The following is a 26055-nucleotide window of genomic DNA, read 5'->3' on the forward strand; positions in this document are numbered from 1 at the left end:
AATGCATGCTGCCATAATGTAATGCTTTATTGATATCTATACTGTGTTTATATATAATATTAAGCCAAAATAAATAAATAATTAAACTCCATCTTTGTACAGTAGGGGTACAGCCTGTGATGTACTGTTTTATCCTGCTGCATAAGCATTCCTACACACCTGTGCTGTAATGTGCATGGCTGCAGCTGTCTGTGCGTCATAGCCTCGGTTTTCCAGGCCAAGGTATTGCTAGCCTCCCAAGGTCAGTGTTTACTCCTGCAGCTGATAATGAGGATCTCTCTGGTAACAGATAATAGGCAGTCCTCTAAGCGAAAAACATCCTACTTTCTCTTCCTGAAGAGACCTATGTGATAACCTCTACATTTTTTAAAGCAAACAGATGTCTGATAACATCAATCAGAGATAACACACTGGCTGAAAAGGAGAGGACCTTTGTTTAATGTAAGTATTTTCCAAAGTGGCTGTTGCCCACTTCGGAAGGACATCATCCCACCAAGATCTTAACATTAAGGTCTTCATTGTTCACCAGCGCATAAAGGGACAAAAGTGGATTTAGCTCACAGCTGTCTCTGAAGGGTACGAGCCCTGTTTTTTTTTTCTGAAATAGTTGAAATTGTATTTGTTTACAATGTTACACCAATACTTTTCAACAGGTATACCGTTCTTTTTATATAATTTGCAGCTACTGATTCAGTGAGACTGAAGGCAGAGGCTTTGCTTGCAAATTTTGTAGATAACTGAAAGACAGAGTCTAATCTTCAGGGATTCATTATGTAAAAAATACATTTTATTTTAACAGATCGGCAACTTTACATGCAAACATTATGCCAGATTCATAACAGCAACAGTCTGTCAAACTGCCTGACTCTGCGGTGATTAGAGAAGTACAAAAGGAAATAATAAGAGCCAATAAATGAAAGCTAAAATAAGTTGTTTGCCAAAGCATATTTTAAATATGCCCTTCTTATGTGACTCTAAGCTCATTGGCTCTGAGCAGGTGGTGTGTTTTTTCTCACAATAATGTTGAAGTCATTTACAAATATTGACTAGATCAAGATGCAGTTATTCAGGCTTCATGACTCAGACTGTTAATATTAGCTGAATGTGTGGTCTTATAAGTCTGGTGTGTATCAAATGGCAGACATGGAATATAATATTCGTAGATATGTTTTTCATTAATGTATAATCACTTGGAAATAAGAATAAATGTGTTTTCGTTACCTAAGAATGAGTTGATTCTACAGAGACCACCATCTTGAACTGCCATGCTTCTACAGTAGTCCAGACAAACCAAACACTGGTTCTAGATAAGGTTTTTGCGAGCTTTTCAGCCCCTGTAGTTTGTATAAGACTTTAAAGACCTAAAAGCATTCACTGTGATGAATACACGTTTATTTCATTCTGTCTTTTTATTTCTTTTTAGTTTAGTTCAGTTTTTACATTTGGAAATACACTTTTGATTAAGCAGTTATGGTCTACTACACAGAATGGGATTTTCATGTTAATTTCCCATCTCACAGACACATAGTGCCTCTCTACATGACAGGGCCTCAAGGTCATGCTACCGGTCATGGTTGATGTTCCCAAACATATCTGGAATTAATTAAACAACAAACATACTGTGATTGTGGGTGGTTCTTGTGTAGTTCCTCACGTTGCCCAATTACTGAACCAACTGTCACGCTGATGAATCAACACAGAAAATCCTACACTGCATCAGCACCCCCTCGTTACATCACATACTTCCTTATGAAGTGTGATTTCCTTCTCACTTTCTGCTTTGTTTCCTGGCAGAGGAGACGGACGGGAAGGCCGGGGGCTGGCTGGTGTAGGCCAGATTGTGTGAGGGTGGTGTGTTTGCTGTGTCATGCGGCAGCACACTGCCTCTTCTGTTCCTGGTGGCGTGGCGATGCCTGAGCTGCCTGGTGAGGGAAAAAAAAGAGGCTTTCAGTGCTAAGGTTTGTGTATAACGGGTATCTGACAATGATTGGTTTCTCTTTTTTTATGTGTTCAAGGTCTCTATCAATAGCGTTGTGAAATACCCATGAGAAAGCTGTGTTGTAATCAGGGTGAACTGTGTTTTAACGGTTATTCACGGATTTGTCATGATGTGATGACGTATAAATGATGTCAAATTTTGAGACAATTATTATAACTGACTAATATAGTCACTTTCACTAACAATGCCAGTCCTAAAATGTCAGTTTTAAAACATGAATATTCAAAGTACGAATCTTCAATCTTCATCTGAATTTCAGCCAAAAAAAATATCGAAACATCTTTCTGTACCAGCAATGCCATGATCTATGTTATGTACTTTTTATTGGGTTCAGGGTTGTCTACAGAAAACCCTCACAAAACTTGCTCATGGACACCTCAAAAAATTGCTCTAACGTAAAAATATTGTCTCAATACACCACCCTTCTGAAACACATTCAGTTTTTTAAACACTTAAGGTAGTCACAAGTAACACACGCAGTCATCCAATGTGATTACAATGTGACTTATTAAACTTTAGCCTTATGGCCTTGTGTGTGTGACTCTGCCATTTGTTGTTGCAGTTGTTGCCGTTTTCTCCAGTACGGGGGGAGGTGAGAGACTTGGCCCTTCATTAGCTGCATGCACAGTGCTGGGATAAAATGAAGTGATTCATGCCCTGGCAGTAGAATAAAAGCCACGAACTGAGCAATTGACTAGCCTTCTGATTCACTGGCCTCCACTTCCCTTCATAAGAACAGGCTCATTTGTTTTCTGGCTCTTTATGATTTATGGGATTAAAGTAATTTCACTTTTATTTAACTTAGTGGGTTCTGTCAGCTTTTGTAGTTCATCAAACCAAAATACGTTGGCAGCAACTGCCCTTTTTAAATGAAAATTGTTATTTATTGTTATTTAAAAGCTTTAATGTAACATTTATTTATCAAGTATACAGGTTTTACTATGTTATGCTATGTTACAATTAGTACTATTATGTTATAACATTATATTTGGGAAATAGGTTTACCTTCACATTCAGCTTTCTGTTTATGGTCTGTAAAGCTGTCTGTTAACAGTACTGCCCCACCCAGCTGTAGGGCCTACAAGAACTGTCCATTTAAGATTAAGTGTAGTGTGATGTGGCACTGTGGCAGCACAATGTGTATTCCCCATGTTTTTCACACGTGAAATGCTAATTCCACATGTTAATTATTGACATAAAGGACTACACTGGCACAACAAAAACACAGGCAGTATGCCTTTCATACATCTCAAGAAAGGGACTGCCCGGATACCATATAAGGTAATGGGCGGTCTGCGCAGGCCAACTACCCCCGTTCTGATTGGTGGATCGGTCTGACATGACCGTTTTTTCCCAAGTTGTCGCAGACGCTGATTGGTCGGTTGACTTGGTCCGATTTAAGCTCATTATCTTAATCAGCCGTAGATGAAGTGAGAAGGAGAGAGAGAGAAAAAAAAAGCAGAAGCCAAACAGGAACGGCGGAGTTTGGCGTGGAGCGTCGTTTCTACACGAACCGACGACCACTGGCTGAGGGAAGAATGCTTGAAAACAAGAGGGAGAGATTGAAAACCTTCCTCAGGAAGATCGACGAGAAGGCCATAGTCCGAATCAAGCACTTCATGAAAGAGAGGTGAGCGGAATGAATGTGGCTAGCAGAACCGCTATCTGCCGGTGAGCAACATCAACAGGGTGGATGCTAACGGTTAGCTTTTCTTTGATGACAGCAGTCAGTCCGATAAGATTGGGCTGTTTTTGTTTTTATTTAATTTCATCTTTAATGTGCTACTTGGCACAAAATCAGGACGTGTCTTTTTAAGGGATTGATTTCAGCTGAAATGTAACGTTAGTGACGTTAAGGGGGAAATAACGTCTTTGAGTCAGTGGGTAGATGACGCTAGCATGCTATCCATCCGCCCGGCTGAAGATCTTAACGTTACAGTCATACAGTCGGTTTCTCTTGTCAGTCACTAAATGGCATTGAACGTAAACAGTAAAACACTCCTTTTTGTCTTCTGAAATAAAAATAAAAAACAGTTGTGGACGGTAACTGTTGCCAGTATCCTTGCTATATATCAGTGTACATCAGCACGAACAATACTGGAGAATACACACTGTGGTTTACGTTAACGTTGCTGGCTTAGCTAGTCATTGCTTGACCTATTGATGACCTAAGCACGAGATGTAGCATGTTTAAAGACCAGCTTGACAGACAGACCCCGACTTAAATGCTTCTCAGAGGTAAAATGTAATTATTTGTTTGCAGAATGATGTTCGTATATGTGGGAGTTGTGTTCATGGATACGGATTGTCTAGTCTAGTTTAATGTCAGGCTTTTCTGGGAAATGTCTGTACAGACACAGTGCATGGGGTTTCTTATGTTGTCATTTGTTTGTTTTCTTTTTGAGCATTTTCCAAGAAGAAAATGGTTTAACCCGCATTGCCTCTATAAAGTGCTGTTAGATGCCTGCTGTTTAGTGTCTAGTACTATTCCAGGCCGAGTAAATAAACAGCATCACATGTGGTAGTGGCATAAAGGTCCAGATCTGGTTGGTTCTTAATCTCGCCTGAGCCTGCTGCACAGAAACCATGACTTCATCCACTGACCTATGTGGGTCAAACTGGCATCACTGTTTGTCCCTCCGTCCTGATCGTGGATGATCCAGCCTAGTTGAGATCGAAGTCAGACCAGCCTGGCAGAGGCAAATCTATGCACCACCTTACATCCACTCACACTCTTTTAAACGTACACACATATGTTGTGTTTCCGTGTACCCCCAGGGAAACGCACACACATATCACACATGGTATAAGCAAGTCTATGTTTTCCCAGAAAAGCCTATTTTTAGCTCCCAGGAGTCGACCACAGGTGGTACATGGTGTTATATAAATGCTCCCTGTTTCCCACTGTCAGTACTCTGCGTCCTCTGAGCTTTGCCTTTCACTTTCCTCCCCATAGATAGCCATTTGCTGGCGTACAAGAGCCCTGCCAATCAGACTTGGCCTTCTGGTTATCAGCATAGCTATGGTGTGTCTGTAGTATGGTATGTGGGCTGATTCTGTTTCCACAACACACACATATATATGTGTCGTGACAGTGGCAGGCCTCAGTGAGCCAATGCTCTAACCATGTGAATGCATTTCATCCCCTCTATCTTCTAGTTGTATCTTTATATATATATATATATATATATATATATATATATATATATATATATATATATATATATATATAATATACTTAAATCTTCCTTTTATGAAGGTTAAAATGCCAAGAAAGTTTTGCAGAGTAGCCAAGTAGATGAAGGTAGCAAATACACCACACGCCTTAACACTAATTACCTTCTTGCTAGCTCATTGTTAGTTGCTCTGCACACAAGTTTGCAATGCACACAGTGGCAAAAATATGAATAGCCTTGTTTCAATAGGGAAGAACCTGTTATAACTGCAAAGCTTGGTGAGATGGCAGTGCCTGGAATAGGCTGGGTGGGGCAGCTTTTCAGGCGTTCTGTTGGCTCCAGGAAGATGTTCCCAGGACAGAGCTTATTGGCGCTGTGGGCAGTGAAGACCGTGTAGGTCTAAATTATGAGATGTGCTTCAGGCGTACAGGAAAAACCCAAGTTAGAGGATGAAAACCACATCTGCATGACTGTTTATCATTAAATGAAGGGGTTTGTGCTAACCAGCTGGTCACTGTTGAACTGTATGTGTTGCCTCTGTCAGGCTAGTGCTAATGACCACTCCTCTGCCTTTGTCACAGTGCCAAAAAAAAATCCATATATTCTTCTTAGCTGTTTCACCTTTTGGCACTCACAGTAGCCTGGTGAATTCCACCTAGAGTGGTTGCCATAGGTCAGTCTAATTTCAGACACACAGCTCTTTATGCAAGCTTATCTGAAAGTGTGAGTGAAACCTTGACAGTGTTCCGCTCAGCTTTGAATAGCTATAACATTTGATATGGTACCTTGCTGACAGAATGTCCTTTCTTTGGTCATAAAAGACTGTACAAGTCTTTTTTTCAATTTATTTTTTATAAATAGTATCTTGATTTCAAGATAAACCTAGTACTTTTGAAAGTGGGAACCCTACCTTGGCATCACGGTGTCAAGGTAAGCTGCACATTGAAGGCTGGAGTATCTGTAAGGGAGAACAGCCAAGAAATGTCTTCTCAGAAAAAGGTTCACCCTCAGGAGAATCTCTCTTCATTTCTGTCATCCATACAATTCATTAGCCTTTTTTTTTTTTTTTTACCTGAAGAATGCCATACATTAAAACAAATACATAATTCCAGCACAGTAAAAACTAATTGTTGCTACACAGTGAGAGAAAATATGTAATATCTGAATTAGTCAATTAACTGAGTTGACAAATTTTGTATTATGGACACAGGAGGTATTCAACAGCGGGTTACTAACCAGTAAAATCACATGCTGTAAATTTCCTTCATACGCTTTGCTTTCTATGATAAATGGATAAACTCCCTTTCTCTTGGTTATTCAAGATATTTAAATTTTTTAAGATCGGTTGTATTTCAGCTGTACATTCACCCAGGCTACCTGCTGTCCTGAAGAGCTGAGGTCTACAAAATTCTACTGTAGACAAATCCAAGTCCCACTTGTATACAGTAGAGTGGTCTACTTTTACTTTTAATGATTTTAAAGCCATGTGTGACCTTCCAGCCACCACCACACCGAGACACCCCCCCCTCACATGGCCAGTCACTGAAAGTTCTCCTGAGTTGCCTTGGAAGAAAGAACCCCTCTGTCTCTGTGCCTGGCTAGCACAGAGGAAGTGCAGGGAGATCCTACGTGCAGGCCACATTCAAACACACACACACACACACACACACACACACACACACACACACACACACACACACTTAATCTGTGACACATGCACACAGACACACTCTCCGTTCCACTTGGCAAACACACACACGCAGTTTTCCTGCAGACTGAGCCCTGGCAGGGCGCCACAGACTGCATGTTATTTTGCCATAACCACTGGCTCGCTTCCCTGCCCTTCCTGACTGCTTTATTGATACACACACACACATAATCCCATCCAGTCCAACCCAGAATAATATTTTGAGTTTTTTTCTCATTTTGGTAATTATTTGTTTGTCTCTGGTTATGAATTAAACTTAGTTGTCATAAAGCTGGCCAAATGTATTTAAAACCCTTAGAATTAAATCCTCCAGCACAGTGAAATTAGTTTTAATTGTTTTGGCACACTGTGCTAAAACTACATTACCATAGATCGGGGCTCTCAGGTGCGGTGCTGTGTGCTTAGTGTGCAAAGATTATAACATATTAAATGTCCCATTTGGCTCGATGAAGCACAGCTGCAACAATCTGTTGTTCTCCTTTGGAATAAACTGGCTTTTGATTGGATGATAGGGGAAACAGCAGTTCATGTCAAAAATGATATATTGCTCTCCAGAAGATGGTGCCCTCACACTACCTGGTTCTGTATATTCTCAGCTAAACTCAGAGATTACATGGATGTAAAATGTTTTTCAGCCTCATATGTGAACCTGGGGCTAGTGTTGTTACAGCAGTAATATTCGCTGTGGGAAAGTTTTGACTTAAGCGTCCTATACAGAAGCAATTCTGTCTTAAGGGCACTAGCACTGATGACCAGCTGACGTATTGCTGACGTCTGAAGCAGGACTCCTGGGATCATCTGTCTCATCTCAGGACAGCATGAAAGCATCATAACTCTATACCCAGAGGAGTTCTTTCAACGACTGCAATGTCCTGTGCTGGAGAAGTCAGAGCTTCCAGTGAATTTAATCATTATTTTAGAAGCCTAGCATAGATTTAATTTATAAGTTGCTTGGGAAGTTTAAATGTTAAAAAAAATATCAATGAATAGAAACAGACGTTGTTTTATATCATAAGTGCCAGTGCCAGCATTGCACACGGATTAAAGTACCATGGTGTTCCTCCCACCCCAGTGCTAAGTCAGCTAACGTTAGCTGCACAAGCTAACTAGTTAATGGTATCTAATACTACTGTTGCAGACAGTTAGCTCTCTGCTCTGTTGCTAAAAAGTTGTAGGTTGATTGACAGGTGTATGGCATAGTATTGTTTGAAAACGCTTAGTTCATGCTTACATAAGCTTGCGTCACAAAAAAGAAAAATGTATATATATAAAAATTTGATTGATACAAAAACACTAAATTCTTTGAGTTTTTGTGTTAAATAATATAACAGCATGTAGTCTTAAAGGATTAAGATTATATTTTACATTTCACCTGGACTTCACCCCAACATTCCTCAACAAAAAATGTCCATAAAACACTCACACACACACACACACACACAATTTTGCATGTTAATACTCAAGTTAAGTTTGTCCAAATTTACGATGGGAAGAAAAGTATTTGCATTTTTTTTCTGGAGCAAAGATGAACACGGCTATTGTGAGAAGTGCCCTTGCACCTTCTCACAAGTAGTGCAAGTCTTATCTGTAGATAAAAGGGAGAGTGACAAACACAAAGTAGAATTGCATAGGCAGGGTATGAAGAATTTATTGTCTAAGATGAATGATTATATTCCCCTTTGTCTGCTTGGCAGCATTATGATGCAGATGTGTACTCTGTTCACAGTAAGTAATTATCTAACTGGCCTGAAAGACAGAAAATAAACCTTAAGGACACTATTTACCTGCTTAAATGTATGTTTGAGGGATCTCCTGCTGTGTAGGTGTGGCATTATGTGGCTTTTAAGTTGCTCATTAAGACCATCATTGTGTAAGCTATATGTTGTGGAATGTTTGTACTATCTCTGAAGAGACTGAGGAAGTGACCTTATGCAGTCGGGTCGCAGGGGTTAAAAGATAAAACGGCGTTGAACCTTTGACATCTATGAATAGTCTAACATTGACAGTTTATGTTGTTGGTACACAGGACAGGTTCAAGAACTTTTGCCTCTCTGTCTATTTATAAAACAGCCACCTCCTCAGTGTGCATTCTGTCGCTGGACGGCATCAGGTTTACAGTGAAAACACGGCAGGTGGTGGTCGGACAGGAGAGGTGACGAGTGATACACGGTGGTTAAATTAGTACTGATGTCCGAGAGTGCATTTGGACTTCGGATCGACTGCCTGTCTGATTGAGTTTCCTGGATGGTGATGTCATAGGTATAGAAATAAACTATTGATGACACCCACACTCAGCTGAGTTTTGAGAATGCAAATGGGGTGTACTACATTTACAGCACAATACATGAATCTGTAATTTTAGTTCTGAGCTTTTCTCTGTTTTCCCTCCAGCCGAACACATACTGTGTGTGTGTGTGTGTGTGTGTGTGTGTGTGTGTGTGTGTGTGTGTGTGTGTGTGTGTGTGTGTGTGTGTGTGTGTGTGTGTGTGTGTGTGTGATGGGCCCCATTTACACCATCCACAAAGAGTATGAGCTAACTATTGTCATGCACATTGCACGGCTTGCTTTTAAAGCCATCTCCTTGTTGTTATTGAGAATGGGCCATTGACTGTTGCTGTTAGACCGTTTAAACTGAGAATAACCTGGTAATGTTCCTCTCACGCCCCACATTTCCACCATTTACCCCCCACTGTTATAGCCGTTTCCACGACAACACATGCCGAGACTGCCTCAAAGGACTAAGCTTGGGAGGGCCTATCAGGCTTGAACCCCAACCAGTTTTTTTGTTATTCTTTTCACCCTTCCTTATTCTCATTCTCTTCCCTGCTGTGTGTTTCGGCCACTATCGGCATGTTAATCTCTTTGGTGCTTTTAAAACGTTGCAGTAAAACAGACCTTTACACCCTTTTGATTCAGCCGTCAATGCTCAAGGTCTAAGTGCAAAAGACACAACTGCCGTCCTGTGTCATTTGGCTGCCTCAACCAGTGGTGGCTACAAGCTTTCAGAGATTGTGGAAAGTGTGTAGGGGAGACTGCGTTGGCCATGGAGAGAGGGAAAGGCTTGTTGAACCAACGGGGTGCTGTGGCCGATTCTCATTGCTCCGAGAATCTGGGAAGGTAAGCCGAGAAAACGTTTCCAGTTTCTGATCCCAGCCAGTACTTTTCGGTCTGAGATAAGACAGGGCTGACTTCAGCAGCATTGAGTAAATATAGGCTAATTGTTGTTAGCTGAGGGTTGTTCAGTTGTTCCATGTTTTTTTTTTTCTCCACCAACCTGTGAGAATTGTGTATTGAGTTGTAAAACTTTTTATTTATCATTTGGACATCTGACTCATACCTGTACTCCAGATATTTTAATTTTTTTTATGATCAGCAGCCCATTTTCTTTCTGATTTGTTCCTTTCTCAATAGACCCTCTGTAAATCCAGGAAAACATGAAAGGCATAGTAGCGGTCCCTGATTTTGCGCTGATGATCACCGAGACTGTCTGATGTAATTTGTCTGGTGTCCCAAGATAGTACTAGAACAAATGCAGATAAAGAAATGGATGAAACTGTAATGCGTTTGTCAGTAATCTCCAATACTCAGAACACATCATGTGAGGTTGCTGTTTGTGCTGTAGTTTTTTTTCTCTCCTGAGACAAATTGTACTGTGAAGCATGTCCAGATAAATATGCCCGTATAACCTCCTGCATGTCTTTTTTTTTTTTTTTTTAAATCCGTTGCTGAAGAGGATCTGATATGCCTCTGCTCGGTGTGAAATGTCAGGCGTGCTAGACCCAACATTGAGTTTATTTAGGTGGTATGATATAGTTCTCCCACAAGGAAGTAGGTTAGAGGTCAAGGCCTCTGACTGGCCATTGCACACCCATTTCAGATAGGCCGCCTCCTGCTTCGTAAACACGACGTGGTCATTAGGAAACACCACTTTTTATGCCCTAAAGAGCTCATTTTATGAGTTTTTTTTTCCTTTCTGTTATTTTTTTTTATAACACTGATAACTGCCATGTTCTTGTTCACCCTTTATGGCGTTGGCCTTGAAACCTTTATATCAGGATCACTCAACTTCTTTCATTGAGACAGGCTTGTCATAAAAAGTACTTCGCACACAAACATGAATGATATTGGATAATTAAATTCTTGCATTTCTTTTTTTTTCTGCCTGATGTCCATGTTTCATAACAGCATAGTGTGAGCCTGCCAGGATAAAGACTGTGGCGTGCTTCCTGGAAGCTCTGCAATAAACTATACACATTAGAATTGAGTTGCTGACGTAAACTGCACATTTAATGAGGGTGATGATGTTGATGTTAAGGAGGCTACAGATAACTTTTAGTCTGGGTTCAGTCATCCGAGCAATACAGGGACAAAATTGCCAATGAATTACATTTTCTAAACTTCAGCATCTGTGGGAAAATTGTGACCTTTTAACCTGAGGTTTCGCTTTTTGTTGAGCACTTTCTTAAATATAGAGCACATCTTACTGAAAAAAAAACTGAGAAATGCTGGTGGCTTTCTGAGTAATACAGGATGTGGCTTCAGTGAGACCTTGTTAATGGTTACGGTTAGTCCTGAATAAATCGAGGAAGTTGTTGAGAAATTCCCAGTTGATGGGTTTTGAATACCGCCTATATTGCCCTGTCTCTTGCCACTTCAACCCCCCCCACCTGGTGGAAATGGGTCAGGTGACCATATTTGAACACCGACAAACCCTCGGCCAGCAGTTCAGCATTGATTAGGAAATTGCTCTCACAGTGTGTTGCCTTTTTTAAACACCAGCCACAGTTGCTTACTTACTTACCCCTCAAAGTGTACTAGGTGCTTTGAATATCTGGGTAAGTGTTGGTTACCTCCTTAATTCTTTGTAGTAGAGAAACATGCAAACTACAGCTAAAATGAAGCTACAACAATGGGTTTTATTTAACATGGCCGATTACTGAACAACTGAAGCTTTCACAACACTTCACAAACAGGAAAACATCTCTTGCATGATTTTTTTTAAAGCCCTATTTGTACCGATATGAGGTTAGGTGTTGCTGGTCATCATTTGATAGTAAAGGAAGACTAATTACAGGCTCGGTATCCAGCTGAAGCTGCATTTGATGTTTTTCTTTTCCTCTGTGACCTTTACTCCAATTACTCAGGTGACGCGGTAGAGAAATTGTTATGAGACAGGGTAAAGGAAAGTTGCACATTCTCCTTTCATAAAGAATCCAGTTGGGAGAAAAAAATTATTGTGCAACTAGTTTTTTTTGTCAGTGTCTTTTTTTTTTTTTTTTTTCAAATGTCTGACTTCCGAGTCTTCCTAAAATGCACTCAGTATGTTGTGCTTGTGTTGTACTTCTATCTCCTTGGTATAATTGCCTGCGGGGAAATATGGATAATGCACCACTCCTAGATCGCGCCAGTTGGAGCACTTCAAAAGTATTTTACTCGCTCACTCTCACACACACACAGCTGTTTTCAAAATGATCTGATCTTGCTTTGGCCTACCAGAACAAATCCCAACAAGACAGACATATTGTATAATGTTTCTCAGTGGAAGGTTTTATGGGATGGGCCTTGTTTTCTTAAACATGTCAGTGCCTGTATGCGCTCCTGTATGCGCTCCTGTGTGTGTGTGTGTGTGTGTGTGTGTGTGTGTGTGTGTGTGTGTGTGTGTGTGTGTGTGTGTGTGTGTGTGTGTGTGTGTGTGTGTGTGTGTGTGTGTGTTTTTTTTTTTTTTTTTTTTTTTTTTTTGTGTTTTTTTTTTTGTGTGTGTGTGTGTGTGTGTGTGTGTGGGGGGGGGGGGGGGGGGGGGGGGGGGGGGGGCCCGGGGGAGTGGTTAAGTTTGACGTCACCCACTACGGAGTGTCACACCATTCTCAACACAAAGTGGCTTCCTCTTACTAGCGCATTCATACTGCAACACAGCAACAGTTTTTTCTGGCAGGATGTGGCAAAGGACCCTGACTTAACTAGGACAACAACACATTTCGAACACTAAGAGGACTTTAAAAAAACAAACTTTTCAGCATTGTATTATCTTTAGTCTCTTTTAGTAATCTAGTATTTTTTGCTTGTTCTTGTTTTTTTACTTCTTAGCTTTAATGCCGTGAGGCCACTGAGTATAGCTTACAGATAAAAGAGTTTAAGAGTTATTTTAGTTTTGATTTTTCCATAAGGAAAGGAAATGCCTACAGTCAGTAGGTATATGAGTTTTCGTTCATCAAAGCGATTTAAAATTACCAGGTAAGCCGCTCTGTCGTTGTTTGTCTTCAGTAGTTTTGTTAAAGGTTTTGATTCATGTCAATACTGTCGTCTTTCAATGAATTTGTGGCTCGTTCCTTCCTGGTCAAGGACAGGTGGTGGCTTTTTGAAGTAGTAGATCCTGCAACTTTACAGGACAGATTTATTTACAGTTCATTGAAATTGCATTGTCTGTTTTTAGAGCATCTGCCTACGTTGAGCAGCTTGTAAAGCAGCCTTCAGCACTGACGTGACATATCAATAAAACATCTCCGGAAAAGGCTAACCTTTCCCAGCACGCCATAAAGATAAAATCTCTCTGTGCCAAATGTTAGTCTAGCCATCACATAGCCTTTAATTTGAATAGAGATGGAGGGATTTTTTTGTTAATAAGACCTTTTGAGCAATGCATTATAACACACCCAAACCCAAGTCAATGTAAAACCTGATACGTGCTGTTAAAGAGTATTTTATTATCATGTTCTTTGGTGCTTCATGATGATTCAGTACAGGAGATTGTGACAGACAATTTCTGAATGTACTGTTCTACAGAAGTGAAGAGTTTAATCAGTGGGTGTCTCAGCTGTGACTGTTTTTGTACTTTTTAATAGTCACATAATGGTGAAATGCAAATAATCGTGCTGTGTTATGCAACGTTCTTGCCGTAACTCTTCCAAGAGAAATTCCACATGTGACTGTAAAACCTTATTTTGGTGTTGCTAAATATGTTTGTTTTTTGTTTTGTTTTGTCTTTTTTATTTTTATTTTCCAGCAGCTACCCAGTAGAGAGCAGTGGTGGCGGGCTGCCAACCAAAGTGAAGAAAAGCAGGAGCAGCTTAAGCAATGGCAGCATCAAGAAGGTGGAGACGAGGAAAGCCTTGAGCTTGGAGGCGGCCCAGCTCGAGATCCAACAACAGCACAAAACCCTCACCAGACAAGTAGCCATCAGGTAGGACTAATGGGGTTTGAGTCAGGAATTATACAAAAGGTCAGAAGATGGCAAAGATAATGGCTCTAAATGATATTTATAAAAACAACCTTAAAAAGTCCTCAATACAGTTAAATATCATCCTTTAAATGCACATACAGAGGTGTTAAAATTTTGCAAATTCATGGTGAGTCACACTATGTGAAACAGCTCTGTATTCTGATAGGCCAAGAGATTGTCTTACTTTCACACTTTCCAACTTGTTAAATAGTTTAAACATCTAAAAACCAAAATGAAGCAGTTTTATTTTTTATTTTTTATTTTTATCTTGCAGACTAAGTGGGGACAATCTTATTTCTCAGTCTGGAAATGCATAAAAGCACACACTGGTTGTAGTGGAGCTCTTCTGAACATGTATCACAAGACCTGACCTGACTCTCAGCTGCTGCTCAGTCGTGACACCCGCATGACTGCACAGCCGTTGTACCCTGACTGTGTTCTCACATGATTCAAATGTGTGATGTAGATTTGTAATATTTGTTAGTGTAAAGAGCGATCTTCATCCCCACTGCTGCCTACGCGACGAGTGGGATCACCCAGCCACTTCAAACATATATCATTTTGGGTTGAGGAAAATCACCACTAACCACAGTTCAGTCAAGGAATAGGCCTATTTTTAAAAATCTGGATTTTTACAGTGGGCATGGTAAACACTAATCTGTGTAGCATAGGCATCTAAGTTCTATGATGGTTTAGTCACTTCTTGTGTCAACAAGTACAAATAATTCCAGTTGACTGTTTTACTTTTTTTAACATTCAACTCCTTTTTCACACTGTTAAAACTTAATTCAGCAACTTTAGCGGGTTTCTTTGGTAACGCAAAGTGGGTTGGAGAGATAGCCTTCATAGCGTCATAGTGTGCGTTCATGTAGTGTCTCTTTTATCTTCTCATATTAGTTTAAACTTGCTGACTTTCTTTTAAACTGACAGCCGTGCTCTTTTGTCTCTACAGGTCGGAGACGTTCGATGTTGACAGCAGAGGCTTTGAGAGAACGGAGGGCACCGGCACACAAAGTGTAAGTCCGCCACAAGTTTTTATTTAAACATTTTGAAGAAATCAATTATTTGGAAGTATAGACATTTCTGGTACTTTTTAATGCACCATAATATTAATGCTGTTTGGTAAATGGGTCTGTGGCCTCAAACTAGACCAGTGCTTTTATTGAATGCTGCTCTTGAGCCAAGACAGCCCATTGTCTGCCAGTGCCCACTGTCCTGATTTTTGCTTTGATCTTCTCTCATTTAGAGTTTTATGAAGCACAACAAGACATTCCACAAGTTGTTTCCAGAGATTTCCAAGAGTGAAGACTTGATACATGGTAAGCAAAAAAAAAAAAATGAAGGGGAAAATGAATGACTTCATGAATGAATCACATAAATCTAACAAATGTTTGTGTTCCTCTCCCAGCATACATCTGTGCCCTGCAGAAGGAAGTGCCCTACCATGGTCGGCTGTACATCACTGACACCCACGCCTGTTTCTACTCCTCAGTTCTGCTCAAGGACACTAAGGTAGGTTGCCGCTCTGCCCTGGCTCCTCTTTGACTTATTACAGTGTTGTATCATTATATTTTTAAATTATATTAATGAAATATTTCACTTTAAAATTTTCTTGTAGTGATTCGTGACCACATAGTTCCATGAAACAATTTCTGAAACAGACTTCCTGACTTTCTCTGTTTTTTGCTCTGTGCTCTTGCAGGTAGTAGTTCCAGTTTCCTGCATCCACATAGTGAAGAAGCAGAACACAGCTTTGCTGGTACCCAATGCCTTGTCCATACGCACCACAGAAGGAGACAAGGTCAGTTTCTTACCTCCAGCCCTGAACAGTCATCTTTTATAAACACCTGATTAGGCTGTTCAAAGTCAAATATAAGCCTTGCCACACTGAACTCTGCTAGTTTGATATAATAAATCAATAAAAAAATCAGTGAGTGTATTTTATAGTTCAGTTTTGCCAGCAGGGCAGATGGCTAATATCGTTTTTAATTCCCTCTCATTGTGCAGTTCCTGTTTGTGTCACTGCGGAACAGAGAATCATGTTATCAGCTGCTGCGTTCAGTATGTCCTCAGATAGAGGTGAGTTGCCCAGGTCAAATGTTGTTTTAGATATCTGCAATGGTAAATGTGATACAATTGTAGGGAAAACAATACATCACACTAACAGTAATTAAACACCGTAATCAGGTTATAATCCTATTGATCCTGTATGATATAAAAATAATTCAGTCAGACATTGAGTTCTGGTTATCTATTGAATTTTGAAACGGAAAGAGAGCAGCAACCCTGGTATTATAACCTTGTTGCATGTCTCTGAACATTATGTGTATTTATACTTGGACTAAATGGAGATTGAGTATGCACAGTATCAAATCAATTAGCCAGAACTTACTCCATAAAAAATATTATTAAGTTAAATGAAAGTTCCTTTTCAAAAATGCTTAAATCAAAACATTTCTCTGTGTTACAGGATGGCAGCACAAATAGTAGCCCCATCTTCTCCTCAGCTGAGAACAGCTTTGATAGGAGCAAACTTGTGGTAAGAGACCTTTTCTTAATATTGCAGAATTTAAAATGTCACACATTATTGTCATTTGACTGAAACATTTTTTTCAAGGAGCACATAATGTACCTATTCTTAAATGTCTAGGAGCACATAATTGTGAATATGGCTGAATTGTAGGATAGGCCCGTTTGTGACTGCATTCCTTGCTCTCATACCTCAACAGAACTCCAGCCAGTCCAGTCTCGACGACAGCTTCGACCAATTTAATGGCTCGGAGTTACAATCTTTGCAGGAGCAGCCTCTGCACAGACCACACAGAGGTGAGAGGTCAACTCCAGTTATTTAATCCTTTTTATATTCTGTTTACATGCTAAACAGCAAACGCAGTTAATATAACCATCATGTATGACATAGAAATCTAAACGCATTGAAAGTAATGCTAATCCTCGGCTGACACAACCGTGCATGAATGGATAAAAATGTTTTGGTGCCGGTCTCTCTCGCTTTCATTTCTGTTCTAGCCAGTTGACATGCAAAGTCCAAGGTCTAATAACAGGCTAACATGAGTTTCTTTTTCCCCACCTCTCTTCCTCCTTCAGAGCCAGTGCCTACTGACAACAGCTCGGCTTTCAGGAGCCTTCACATGCAGCAGAGTGATAGCTCGTCCTTTGAGGAGCTGTCAGTATCAGGTACGACTAAGATCACTGACCAGCTGTCTCCTGGAAAACTCTGACAGGGGTTGCTAGTTTATTTATCATTTCAAACTGGCTGGTGTTTAATCCCCAGATAGACAGATGCTAGCAAATATAAATTTAGTAAGTGTTAGTTGGAAGATGTCTGTGATTTAAACCTTCATAGTTACAGAGAAACTCTGAAAATAAAGAAATCATTTATTTTTTTAATCATAATAGTTTTCATGAGTTTAAGATTAGGTTTTCTCATAGCTTCATTTTGCTTCTCACGCTCCACAATCATGTATAAAATATACAACTTTTGAACTTGCCATTAAATGAAATAAAGCTTGAACCTACCAACATGAGAACCTTTTTAATATTCATGCTAGATTTACACTTCCTTTTCCAGGTTCAAGTGGATCGTGGGTTTGGAATGTGACAGAAAAGGCCAAGTCCCTGCTGGTTCAGAGAGAGGCCAGCACCCTTAACACTCTTCTCTTCATTTACTTGATTTTGTGAGTAGCACTTCCTTTCTATAGGGTGTCCTGTCTTATCCTCTCTCCCTCCCTTCTTGCTTTTAATCCAGTGCTTTATCTTCCTATGTGCTAATCTAAATCTGCTTCTCATACTCTCAAAGTCACAATCCTTCAAGGAAATAGAGGAATTTTAGAAACCTGCCCTGTTACTAACGAACTAGGTGATCTGGTTGGATCTCTTTATGTAATGGAAAATCTAAAGCAGCTGCTGCCAACTTGTGTGTGTGTGTGTGTGTGTGTGTGTGTGTGTGTGTGTGTGTGTGTGTGTGTGTGTGTGTGTGTGTGTGTGTGTGTGTGTGTGTGTGTGTGTGTGTGTGTGTGTGTGTGTGTGTGTGTGTGTGTGTGTGTGTGTGTGTGTGTGTGTGTGTGTGTGTGTGTGTGTGTCAGTTTTTGATTGCTAACACAGGGAATGTGCAACATTCCCTTAAACTGTAGCCATTTCCCCCCCCCCCCCCCAGGGAAATATAAATATTGGCAGTGTATTTTAGTGATATGCAAATATGACACTCAGTCCATTAAGTGCCAGTTAAAAGGACTATAAAAATATAGGCATTAATCAAATCTTTAGCTGTTGTTGGTTCTCCATGGACCTGCTGTAAGCTGAAATCATGAACATTTATCACAGTGAATAAATAGGCAATAAATGTGACTTGTCGTATTTTGTCTGTATGTTACAGGGTTGTGCTGCTACTGCTGTCTTCTGGCTACATTGGTTTACGTATTGTGGCCCTGGAGGAACAGCTGACATCTTTGGGGGCGCTGCCTGAGTTCACCTTACAGAGTGGGTAAGAATCTTTCTCTTTCGATTTCAGTCTTTTATTCCTCTTGGCCCTCCGTTCTCTGATTACAAAGCGACAGAACCACACCTTACAGGGTGGTTGCCAAAGAAGTGAAAGCGTTGGCATGAGTGTGTGTATACCCAAAACAGCAGTTCTGCCTCACAACTGCACTGTTAAATTTAAGACAAATACATTAAAGTTAGCCTTATTTGTGCCCAGTCCTCACTGATTACACAAACAGACACTTGTAGGTCAGACAACTACAGCGTAGTTTCACCAGTGTCTAAAAATGATAAACGTCGTTTTGGTTTACATAGGTACAGTCAATCACCCCAACACATGCTGTGGTCACACTACAGAGTACAATATGCACAGACACAACTTAATTATAGGTGAAGAGGTCTTGTGTCAATTTGAATATTGCAAAAAAAAAAAGCATACACGGCTGTTACAATGTTGTCGGGTGTTGTTTGCGGAATATAGTTATCTACTTTTGGTAGTGTTTACTGTGTTGCATAATTGGCTTTGTTCTCTGACAAGAGAACAGGGCAAATTGATCCTTATTAATAGGTGCAGCCTTGCTGCCCAGTCACTAAATACTTGTGTATTGTTAGGTGTGTATTTGCTTTCGATATGCCACACTCAACTGGCTCCCTTTTGTGTTTTCACAGGTACCAAGACACATAACACTCGGTGACTGAAGGAGAGATTGGTTGACTCATGACTGGAGGATTATTTCGGCCTCTTCCAGCAGAACACAGCGGGAGAAATTTCATGTACTCGGACTGTGCTCCCGACACGGCCTCTGCTGTTGGCTAGAGGAAAAATGGCCAACCCGTGCAATTTCAGAGACAGCTTCTAAACTTGAAGGGCTATACTTCCTCCTAGTGCAGTAGACAAATGGACATGCCACGACTTAATCACACAAGGCCGAGCCAAAATGCATACGCACACTGCCTGGTTGCAGCGTGTCTGTCGTTCAAACCAAAGCCAAATGGCTCTAACTTACGTGTAGCAAAGTTGACGGGCACTTTCCTGACAGAAACTGTTCCACATCTGTGAACCTATGTTGTCCATTGTCTTTCATATACATACTCCTCTCCCTGAGCATGCAGTCTGAACAGGGCTATACCAATCAGCATTAGCCTGCTGTAGTGCTTAATATTGCACCTCAACACCAGAGATGTAGTGCTATGCATAGCCAAAGATGCACACGGTGCACATCTTTTGCATGAATGCACGGAGATGACTTTTAAATGATTTTCTATCTCTTTACCGTTCCATCTATCAGTGGTATGTACAAATCTGTCTCTGTCCTTTTTAAATTGAGTAACTGTCGGGTACTGCTATTCTATTCGGTTCTTATCTTCCTAATCAGCTGTGGGTTGAAATGATGATGGCTCAAAATCAGATCAGCCCATTTAGGCTCGATACTCTCCTGATGGTCTTATCCTTTCTCTTTTTCTCCAACCAGCAACGATTGCAGCATAACTTTCCTTGTCTTTGGTATGATTTAAACCAGTTTAATGATCAATGTTCAGAGGTTTTTTTTTTTTCTCTGCAGTCTCAACTGGATGAATGCATCATCAATGCATAAATATTTAGCACAATAGGACACAAGGAGTTCATCTCAGAGGCATCAAGATGTTTTTGTGTACCTTTTTCTATGACTTTGGTCTTCAAGAGTAGATTTAAAACCTGTCTGGTTCAGATGTCTGACAGGCCTCTTGAGGACCAAGTGGCATTTCTAGACTTTTCAGGTCATTTAAAGTAGCACCAATAATGTATTTCTAATGTTCATGCATGTGTCTGCAATATCGACACTTGACTGATACTGTATATGCATTCTCACTCTTGCCACCCAAAGAGGAGAATGTACAACCACACTTGCCGTAAGGTCCAAGTTTTCAACAGCAAAAAAAAACAAGTGGTCCCAAGAAGAGAATTTCAATATGCAACAAATTATTATGCATGGCAAAAATGTAATTTATATTTGTGTGCTTTGTTTTGTTTTGTTTTTTTAAATGGAGCTTGATGTTTTTGGGGGAAGAAGTTGTGTAAGAAACAAAAAAAAAACAAAGATGTGAGTGAAAGAAACGGCTCAAGCGAGCGAGCGCACTTTAAAAAATGTGTTGTGCCTGTCACAATCCAACACACCGTATTTTTGGATTGAGAAGAAATGGCAAAGCTGGCGTTCTGTGGTATCTGACGGTGCTAAGACCTTTTTTTAAATTGTTTTCACTCAGGGGTGGTGGGCACTACCTGCCACGGGGTTTTAGGTTGTCATCTTTTTCTTCTGTCATTTCAAAGTCTAATACTTGTGATGGGGGTTCACATTTTTCAAACGTTCTTGGCTTTGGTGGTTTCTCAGATGCCACTTTGAGAAAGAACACTATTTCATTGAGATTCACTTGACTTTTCTAACTGATGTAACTATTCAGCTTCTCAGAATGCTTTTTTTCTCCCCCCCTCCCCCCCATATGACTCTTTTAAAACTAACCTAACAATGCATATCCACATCTCAATGATTTCACATCATCCTCGTTGTGGAAGCCCTTCTTGACGAGGTGTAGCGAGTGGGTTTACTTTTGCTACACCCGGTTTCAAGATGGTCTTATGTTTAGCTAAGGTTTTTTGTCGACATGCCACATACAGTACTGTCAGTTCTTATATTCCCCCACCAGGGGGCAGCACACACATCCACTGTCCTTGAAAGGACTCAACGCAAGAATCTCAATGATGAGGGCAGTATTTGTGTGGTTTTGCACTATTGAAAGTGTTGTAAATAATTTTGTATCAATTGTTAATGTCCTTAATTCTACTATGGTCCTATATATTTATTTGCATTCTGTGTAATTCAAAGTAGTCTCTGTGAGATGGCTTTGCTATTGTTCAAAATAAATCAAATGTTGCGAAGTTAATGTTTTGTGTATTTGCTGTTACTTAACTCCTACATGAGACCTGATTGAATGGATAGAAAATAAACCTGATCAAATAAAGTTTGTAAAGTAGAAGTAGGTAAATTGGAAAAAAGTGAAAACCTTATGATGTAATACATAAACAGAAATTAACTTAAAATCTTTACATTCAGTGAAATCAGATATACAAAATTTGGCACCAAAAAAATACAGTTGCTGCAAAGTTTCTAATGCAGATCTTGGTTTGACAGAGACCTGTCAGTTTTGAATTTCTTATTTGATGGATTACAAGTAAACTATAAATTTGATGGAATCTGGTTAGTAAGACTGAATATATTCATTAACAATAATGCACCCCTACTTACAGTGAATACTTTAATGCTAATTTATTCTCTATTGCTTTTGCTCTATATATTTTTTTTTATTATTTTACTATTCTAGTCTCTTATCCAGGTCATAGGATATTTAAGTCAAAGACAACTAACTGTACTTGCTTTATAGATTTCTCCTCTAATGCAAAAAGATTTTTCACTTTTGAGCTGAAGAAATTTACATCTTAAAGCAAACTGCAGCAAGTCTAGTTGCCTTTGATTTAGCACTTCCAGATATTTTATCATTTCCATTTCTTTTGTTTGTTTTTTTTTATTCTAAAGGTATATTTAGATACTAAGAATGACCTTGATGCCCCACTGGTATCAGTAGTTTAAGTTAATCTACTACCTTTGCTGCTCCTAAGCTGTCAGTTGGACTTGATGATCAGCCAATTTGTAACCAGTTTTTAAAATCCAGTCCGCAAGACTTTTCTTTGTTAGTGCAAGTTAGGTGAATTCCCTCTGTGACAGAGGTATTATCTTTTTTGTGCCTCCTGTGTGTGGCATAAGACCACCATCTAGTGGAGAATCTCATATACACCAACAGAAAAAAAAAGACTGTTCTAGGTAATGTAGTTGTCAAATTAATTAATCTACCAATTACCACTGAAAGAAGGTAAGATGTTTTGTAAATGTCTAGATTAAAAAAATATTGTTGTCATTGAATTGGAGTTGAAGTGAAACCACACAAGTTTCTATTTATTCCATTCTAGGAACTCAAAAGCAGCAGTGACCTCCATTTCAACATTCTTCGAGCTAATCATTGTGTTCAGCTGTCAGGGTTACTTGAAGGAGCAGGTTCGCCAGTAGTCCGCTGGTAAGCACAGAGCTGAAAAACACCTGAAAGAAACCAAAGGCAAGTCTTTGTCAGAAGATTAAGAAACACTTTTCTCCAAATATAATAAATCATTTTTAAATGACATATCCATACTTTTAAAAAATCATCTCACTATGAACAATAACTGTTGTAAAAAAAAAAGAAAAAAGAAAAAGAATAGGCCTAAGCATTTTCTACCAAAGCAGCAGTGGATCAATGAACTTTTAAATATTGAATTACTATAAAACAAGACAAAAAAAGAACCAAAAGACATTATAAGATATTGCTTATTTAAGAGCTCACTGGTTTAATGCAGAGCCTTAGGCACCGTTTCAATTAATTTGTTCCCCTTGACTGCTTTGTAACCATCTATACTGAGGTGGTTTTGCCACTATACAATATCATCATGATCATCATCATGTTATGTTTGATAGACAATAAACAATTTTAACGAAATAAATAAGACCCATGAATAAATAAAGACAGTTAATACCTGCTGCAAAAGCCAGAATGATGGCCACCCAGCCGATGATGTAGGACCAGGAAAAGCGCCAGTCCAAGAAACGTTTGCCAAAGAAAGTGACAGTCACTCCGGTGTAAATTGCCAAAGCCAGCAGGGCAAGAAAACCTGAGAATGGAGGAGAGAGGAAACTTTAAAATTATTATCATTAAAGTAAAACATGAAAACAAGCAGACCAGATACATTTAAGAAACTCCCACTAATATAACCTGTCAACATACTGTTTAATAAAGTGTACAATATTGCATTTAACAAAAGAGTTATCCATCAAAGTGTGGCACAGCTTTTTAACCTAAACCCTGGGTATCCACTGATTGCAGTCTGGCCACTGTTGTGAGGCCATTGCAAAAAGGTCCCACACAAGTCCAGTGAAAATACAGCTTATTTTTGGAACTGACCGCTGATTTCCCTGCAGTTACTCTATAATCTTCTACTCACTCTGCCTCGAAGAACTACAGTCAGCTTGATAATCAGATGAACTTGCTACATTGAACAAACTTACAAGCTAAGTTTACAACATAGTATCTGCAACCGGGCACCCTGTGTGTGTGTGTGTGTGTGTGTGTGTGTGTGTGTGTGTGTGTGTGTGTGTGTGTGTGTTACCTGACAGGACCAGGGCGATGCCGCCTGTACGGACCCTCCTGTTCTTGGTGCCATTAGTGAAGGCGCTCAGGCCGAGCACCACACCGGCGAAGCAGCTCAGCACCGCCAGCAACATAAAGGCCCGTGTAGCATCCCAGAAGGCTGGACACACAAAGGTCAGGAGCACACACACATCAACAGATACTTAGGCTTAGACCTGGATTGGAAAAGATCAGTTTGTCATTTTGCCAGTATTAGCACTCACAATATGGAGTTCCTCTGCAATTGGGTCTAATTGATTGGTCATAATGAATTTTCTGCTGATTCTCCCTTTAATCTGCTCTTCTTTTCTTTTGCCTTTTCTTTCAAACACTATTGGTTTAAGTTTAGAGTTCTTTAGACCTAATTCAAGTGGAACGGCTTTGGCTTAAAGAAATTACTAAGAAATTGTTAGTTGTTTTCTTGATAGACCAGTTTAACTAGGATTTTGACCTGGCTGTGTTGTCACTGTGTTTGAAATCAAACCTTTGTCTTTTCCAAGTGCCACCTCTGAAGTACTCACCTACAGTTATGGTGTGGGCATGGCATTTGTGGTTGATGCAGAACCTCCAGAGTCCCTGATTGGCAGAGCTACCCGAGTATCGATACTGCATCCAGAAGTCTGTTGCTGTAGAGACGATGAGAAGTACGAGGGCAGCCACGCCGCAGAGTGTGCCTCCTCCCGCCAAACTATACAGCATCGTGGAGAAGCTGGGGGAAGCGCTGTCCTCCTAAACATTCAGCAACTATTTAGGGAAGAGAAGACATGTTGGAGCAAGGTGTATCATTTTGACCTCATACTAATAATAATTTTACTCAATGATGCCCTGAATGCATGCCTTAGTCAAGTCATTCATGTAGATTGACATTGTCACCTGTTTCCTATCCCATTTTAGAAGCAATTTATTCTGTTTAGCAAGCTGATTGGCTGTCAACAAATTCTCTCTGCTGTCTCTGAGTCTGCATCAGGCACTTCAGACAAAAATATCCAATCATTATCTATGTCTGTTCAAGATAACAAAGTTTCCTTGCCAGTTCCACATTCCAGTCCTACGTTATTTTTCAGCATTCCCGGATGTGCTCCAGGTCTGAATCGGAGGTGTCCCAGATAACTGACCTCCTGCAAACCTGCCGCCTCTATTTTAGTATGTGAGCCAGGTTGAGGTGCATTATAGATTGATCACATCTCTAATACTGATAGACACTACACAACTAAATGGCCAAGAATAAACCAAACCTTTAAAACAGTTTAAAAAGAAAAAGTAATTTTTCTGGTTTTGAAATATTTCCATATGACCCTCATTAAGCATTTTTTGTTTTAAAAAATAGAGAGAGATTTGGAATGAACATTTCGACCATGCATGTGCTTTAGAGAAGAAAGTGAGTCATTCTTCCGCGATGCTGTCAAATTGGTCATAGCCAGCAAAGCACTTGAGCCAAACCGCTGTTATGACAATGAGCTTGCCTATCAGGCAGTTCAGAGCCATTGTTCGCCACTAATTCCCCTCTATGCACCACAAACTAATCTTTCAACACTGAGCAACTGAACTGTCAGCAGTGTCTCTCTCTGTCACACAGCCAATGATTTCATACACTGATTTAAACTCCTATACTCCTCACTGCAGCTCTTAAAACCCTCCAAATTCCAAAATCACATCCAAATTACGCCTATACATCTGATTCCCAAATGCGTCTCACAATATTGTTAGTCTTGTCCAGAAACATGAACAAACATCAGGGTCCCAGGCCCAGTTTGTCAGCTGTTAAGATTGTTTCCCTAGACATAGGTCTCCAAACTTCATCTCTTCTGCCTTTGTAGTTCCACTTCCACTCCAAAAACAGGTTCTTAGTTGTTGACAAGCCGTCAAACAAAGTCGTATCCTCCTGGAAGTTGAGTAAAAATCAATTCTGTGTAAGTCCACATTTTCTTTTCTGATACCTCTGGGTTGGCTGGTGTCTCTCCAGGGTTGCTGGCTCTAACAGTGTGCCTATCCTTTTTAAGCCCTGTACCCCTGGCTCTCATTGTCCACCTCACAAAGGAGGGAATGATCGAGTGCAGCATGTGAGTGATGGCAAATCCCCCTTGCTCTCTTCTCTGCAGTTACCTCCATCCCTCCATCACCCCTCGGCCTCTACAACCTCTTGCACGTTCTCTATTTCACGTGTCCTGCGTGACCTCTTTTCATCCTTTCCCTTTTCTCTTCACTTTCCTTC

At 40.1% G+C, this 26055-nt stretch overlaps 2 protein-coding genes across 8 annotated transcripts; one reads left to right on the top strand and one right to left on the bottom strand.

The window, feature by feature from the left end:
* The first annotated feature begins 3432 nt into the window (after positions 1 to 3432).
* si:zfos-943e10.1 (GRAM domain-containing protein 2B) lies at positions 3433 to 21515 on the top strand. Of its 6 annotated transcripts, none has more exons than XM_051377426.1 (13): positions 3433 to 3629; positions 13884 to 14060; positions 15052 to 15115; positions 15346 to 15418; positions 15508 to 15611; positions 15802 to 15900; positions 16107 to 16178; positions 16570 to 16638; positions 16829 to 16925; positions 17205 to 17294; positions 17689 to 17794; positions 18493 to 18600; positions 19266 to 21515. In XM_051377426.1, the coding sequence occupies exons 1-13, from the start codon at positions 3538 to 3540 to the stop codon at positions 19279 to 19281; spliced, it is 1167 nt and encodes a 388-aa protein (XP_051233386.1). In that variant the 5' UTR covers positions 3433 to 3537; the 3' UTR covers positions 19282 to 21515. The 6 variants fall into 6 exon arrangements, with proteins under 6 accessions (XP_051233386.1, XP_051233385.1, XP_051233387.1 ...); XM_051377425.1 differs by having other exon boundaries at positions 18493 to 18596; XM_051377427.1 differs by lacking the exon at positions 3433 to 3629 and adding an exon at positions 9854 to 10000 and having other exon boundaries at positions 18493 to 18596.
* Positions 21516 to 22549: 1034 nt separating this feature from the next.
* lim2.2 (lens intrinsic membrane protein 2.2) lies at positions 22550 to 25906 on the bottom strand. Of its 2 annotated transcripts, none has more exons than XM_051377435.1 (5): positions 25781 to 25906; positions 24365 to 24587; positions 23824 to 23964; positions 23194 to 23328; positions 22550 to 22723 (listed from the first exon to the last, which is right to left on the bottom strand). In XM_051377435.1, exons 2-5 carry the CDS (start codon positions 24540 to 24542, stop codon positions 22653 to 22655), a joined length of 525 nt encoding a protein of 174 aa, XP_051233395.1. In that variant the 5' UTR covers positions 24543 to 24587; positions 25781 to 25906; the 3' UTR covers positions 22550 to 22652. The 2 variants fall into 2 exon arrangements, with proteins under 2 accessions (XP_051233395.1, XP_051233396.1); XM_051377436.1 differs by lacking the exon at positions 25781 to 25906 and adding an exon at positions 25540 to 25765.
* Positions 25907 to 26055: the final 149 nt, after the last annotated feature.

This window comes from Dicentrarchus labrax, unplaced genomic scaffold (assembly GCF_905237075.1).
Source record: "Dicentrarchus labrax unplaced genomic scaffold, dlabrax2021, whole genome shotgun sequence".
Taxonomy (NCBI): domain Eukaryota; kingdom Metazoa; phylum Chordata; class Actinopteri; family Moronidae; genus Dicentrarchus; species Dicentrarchus labrax.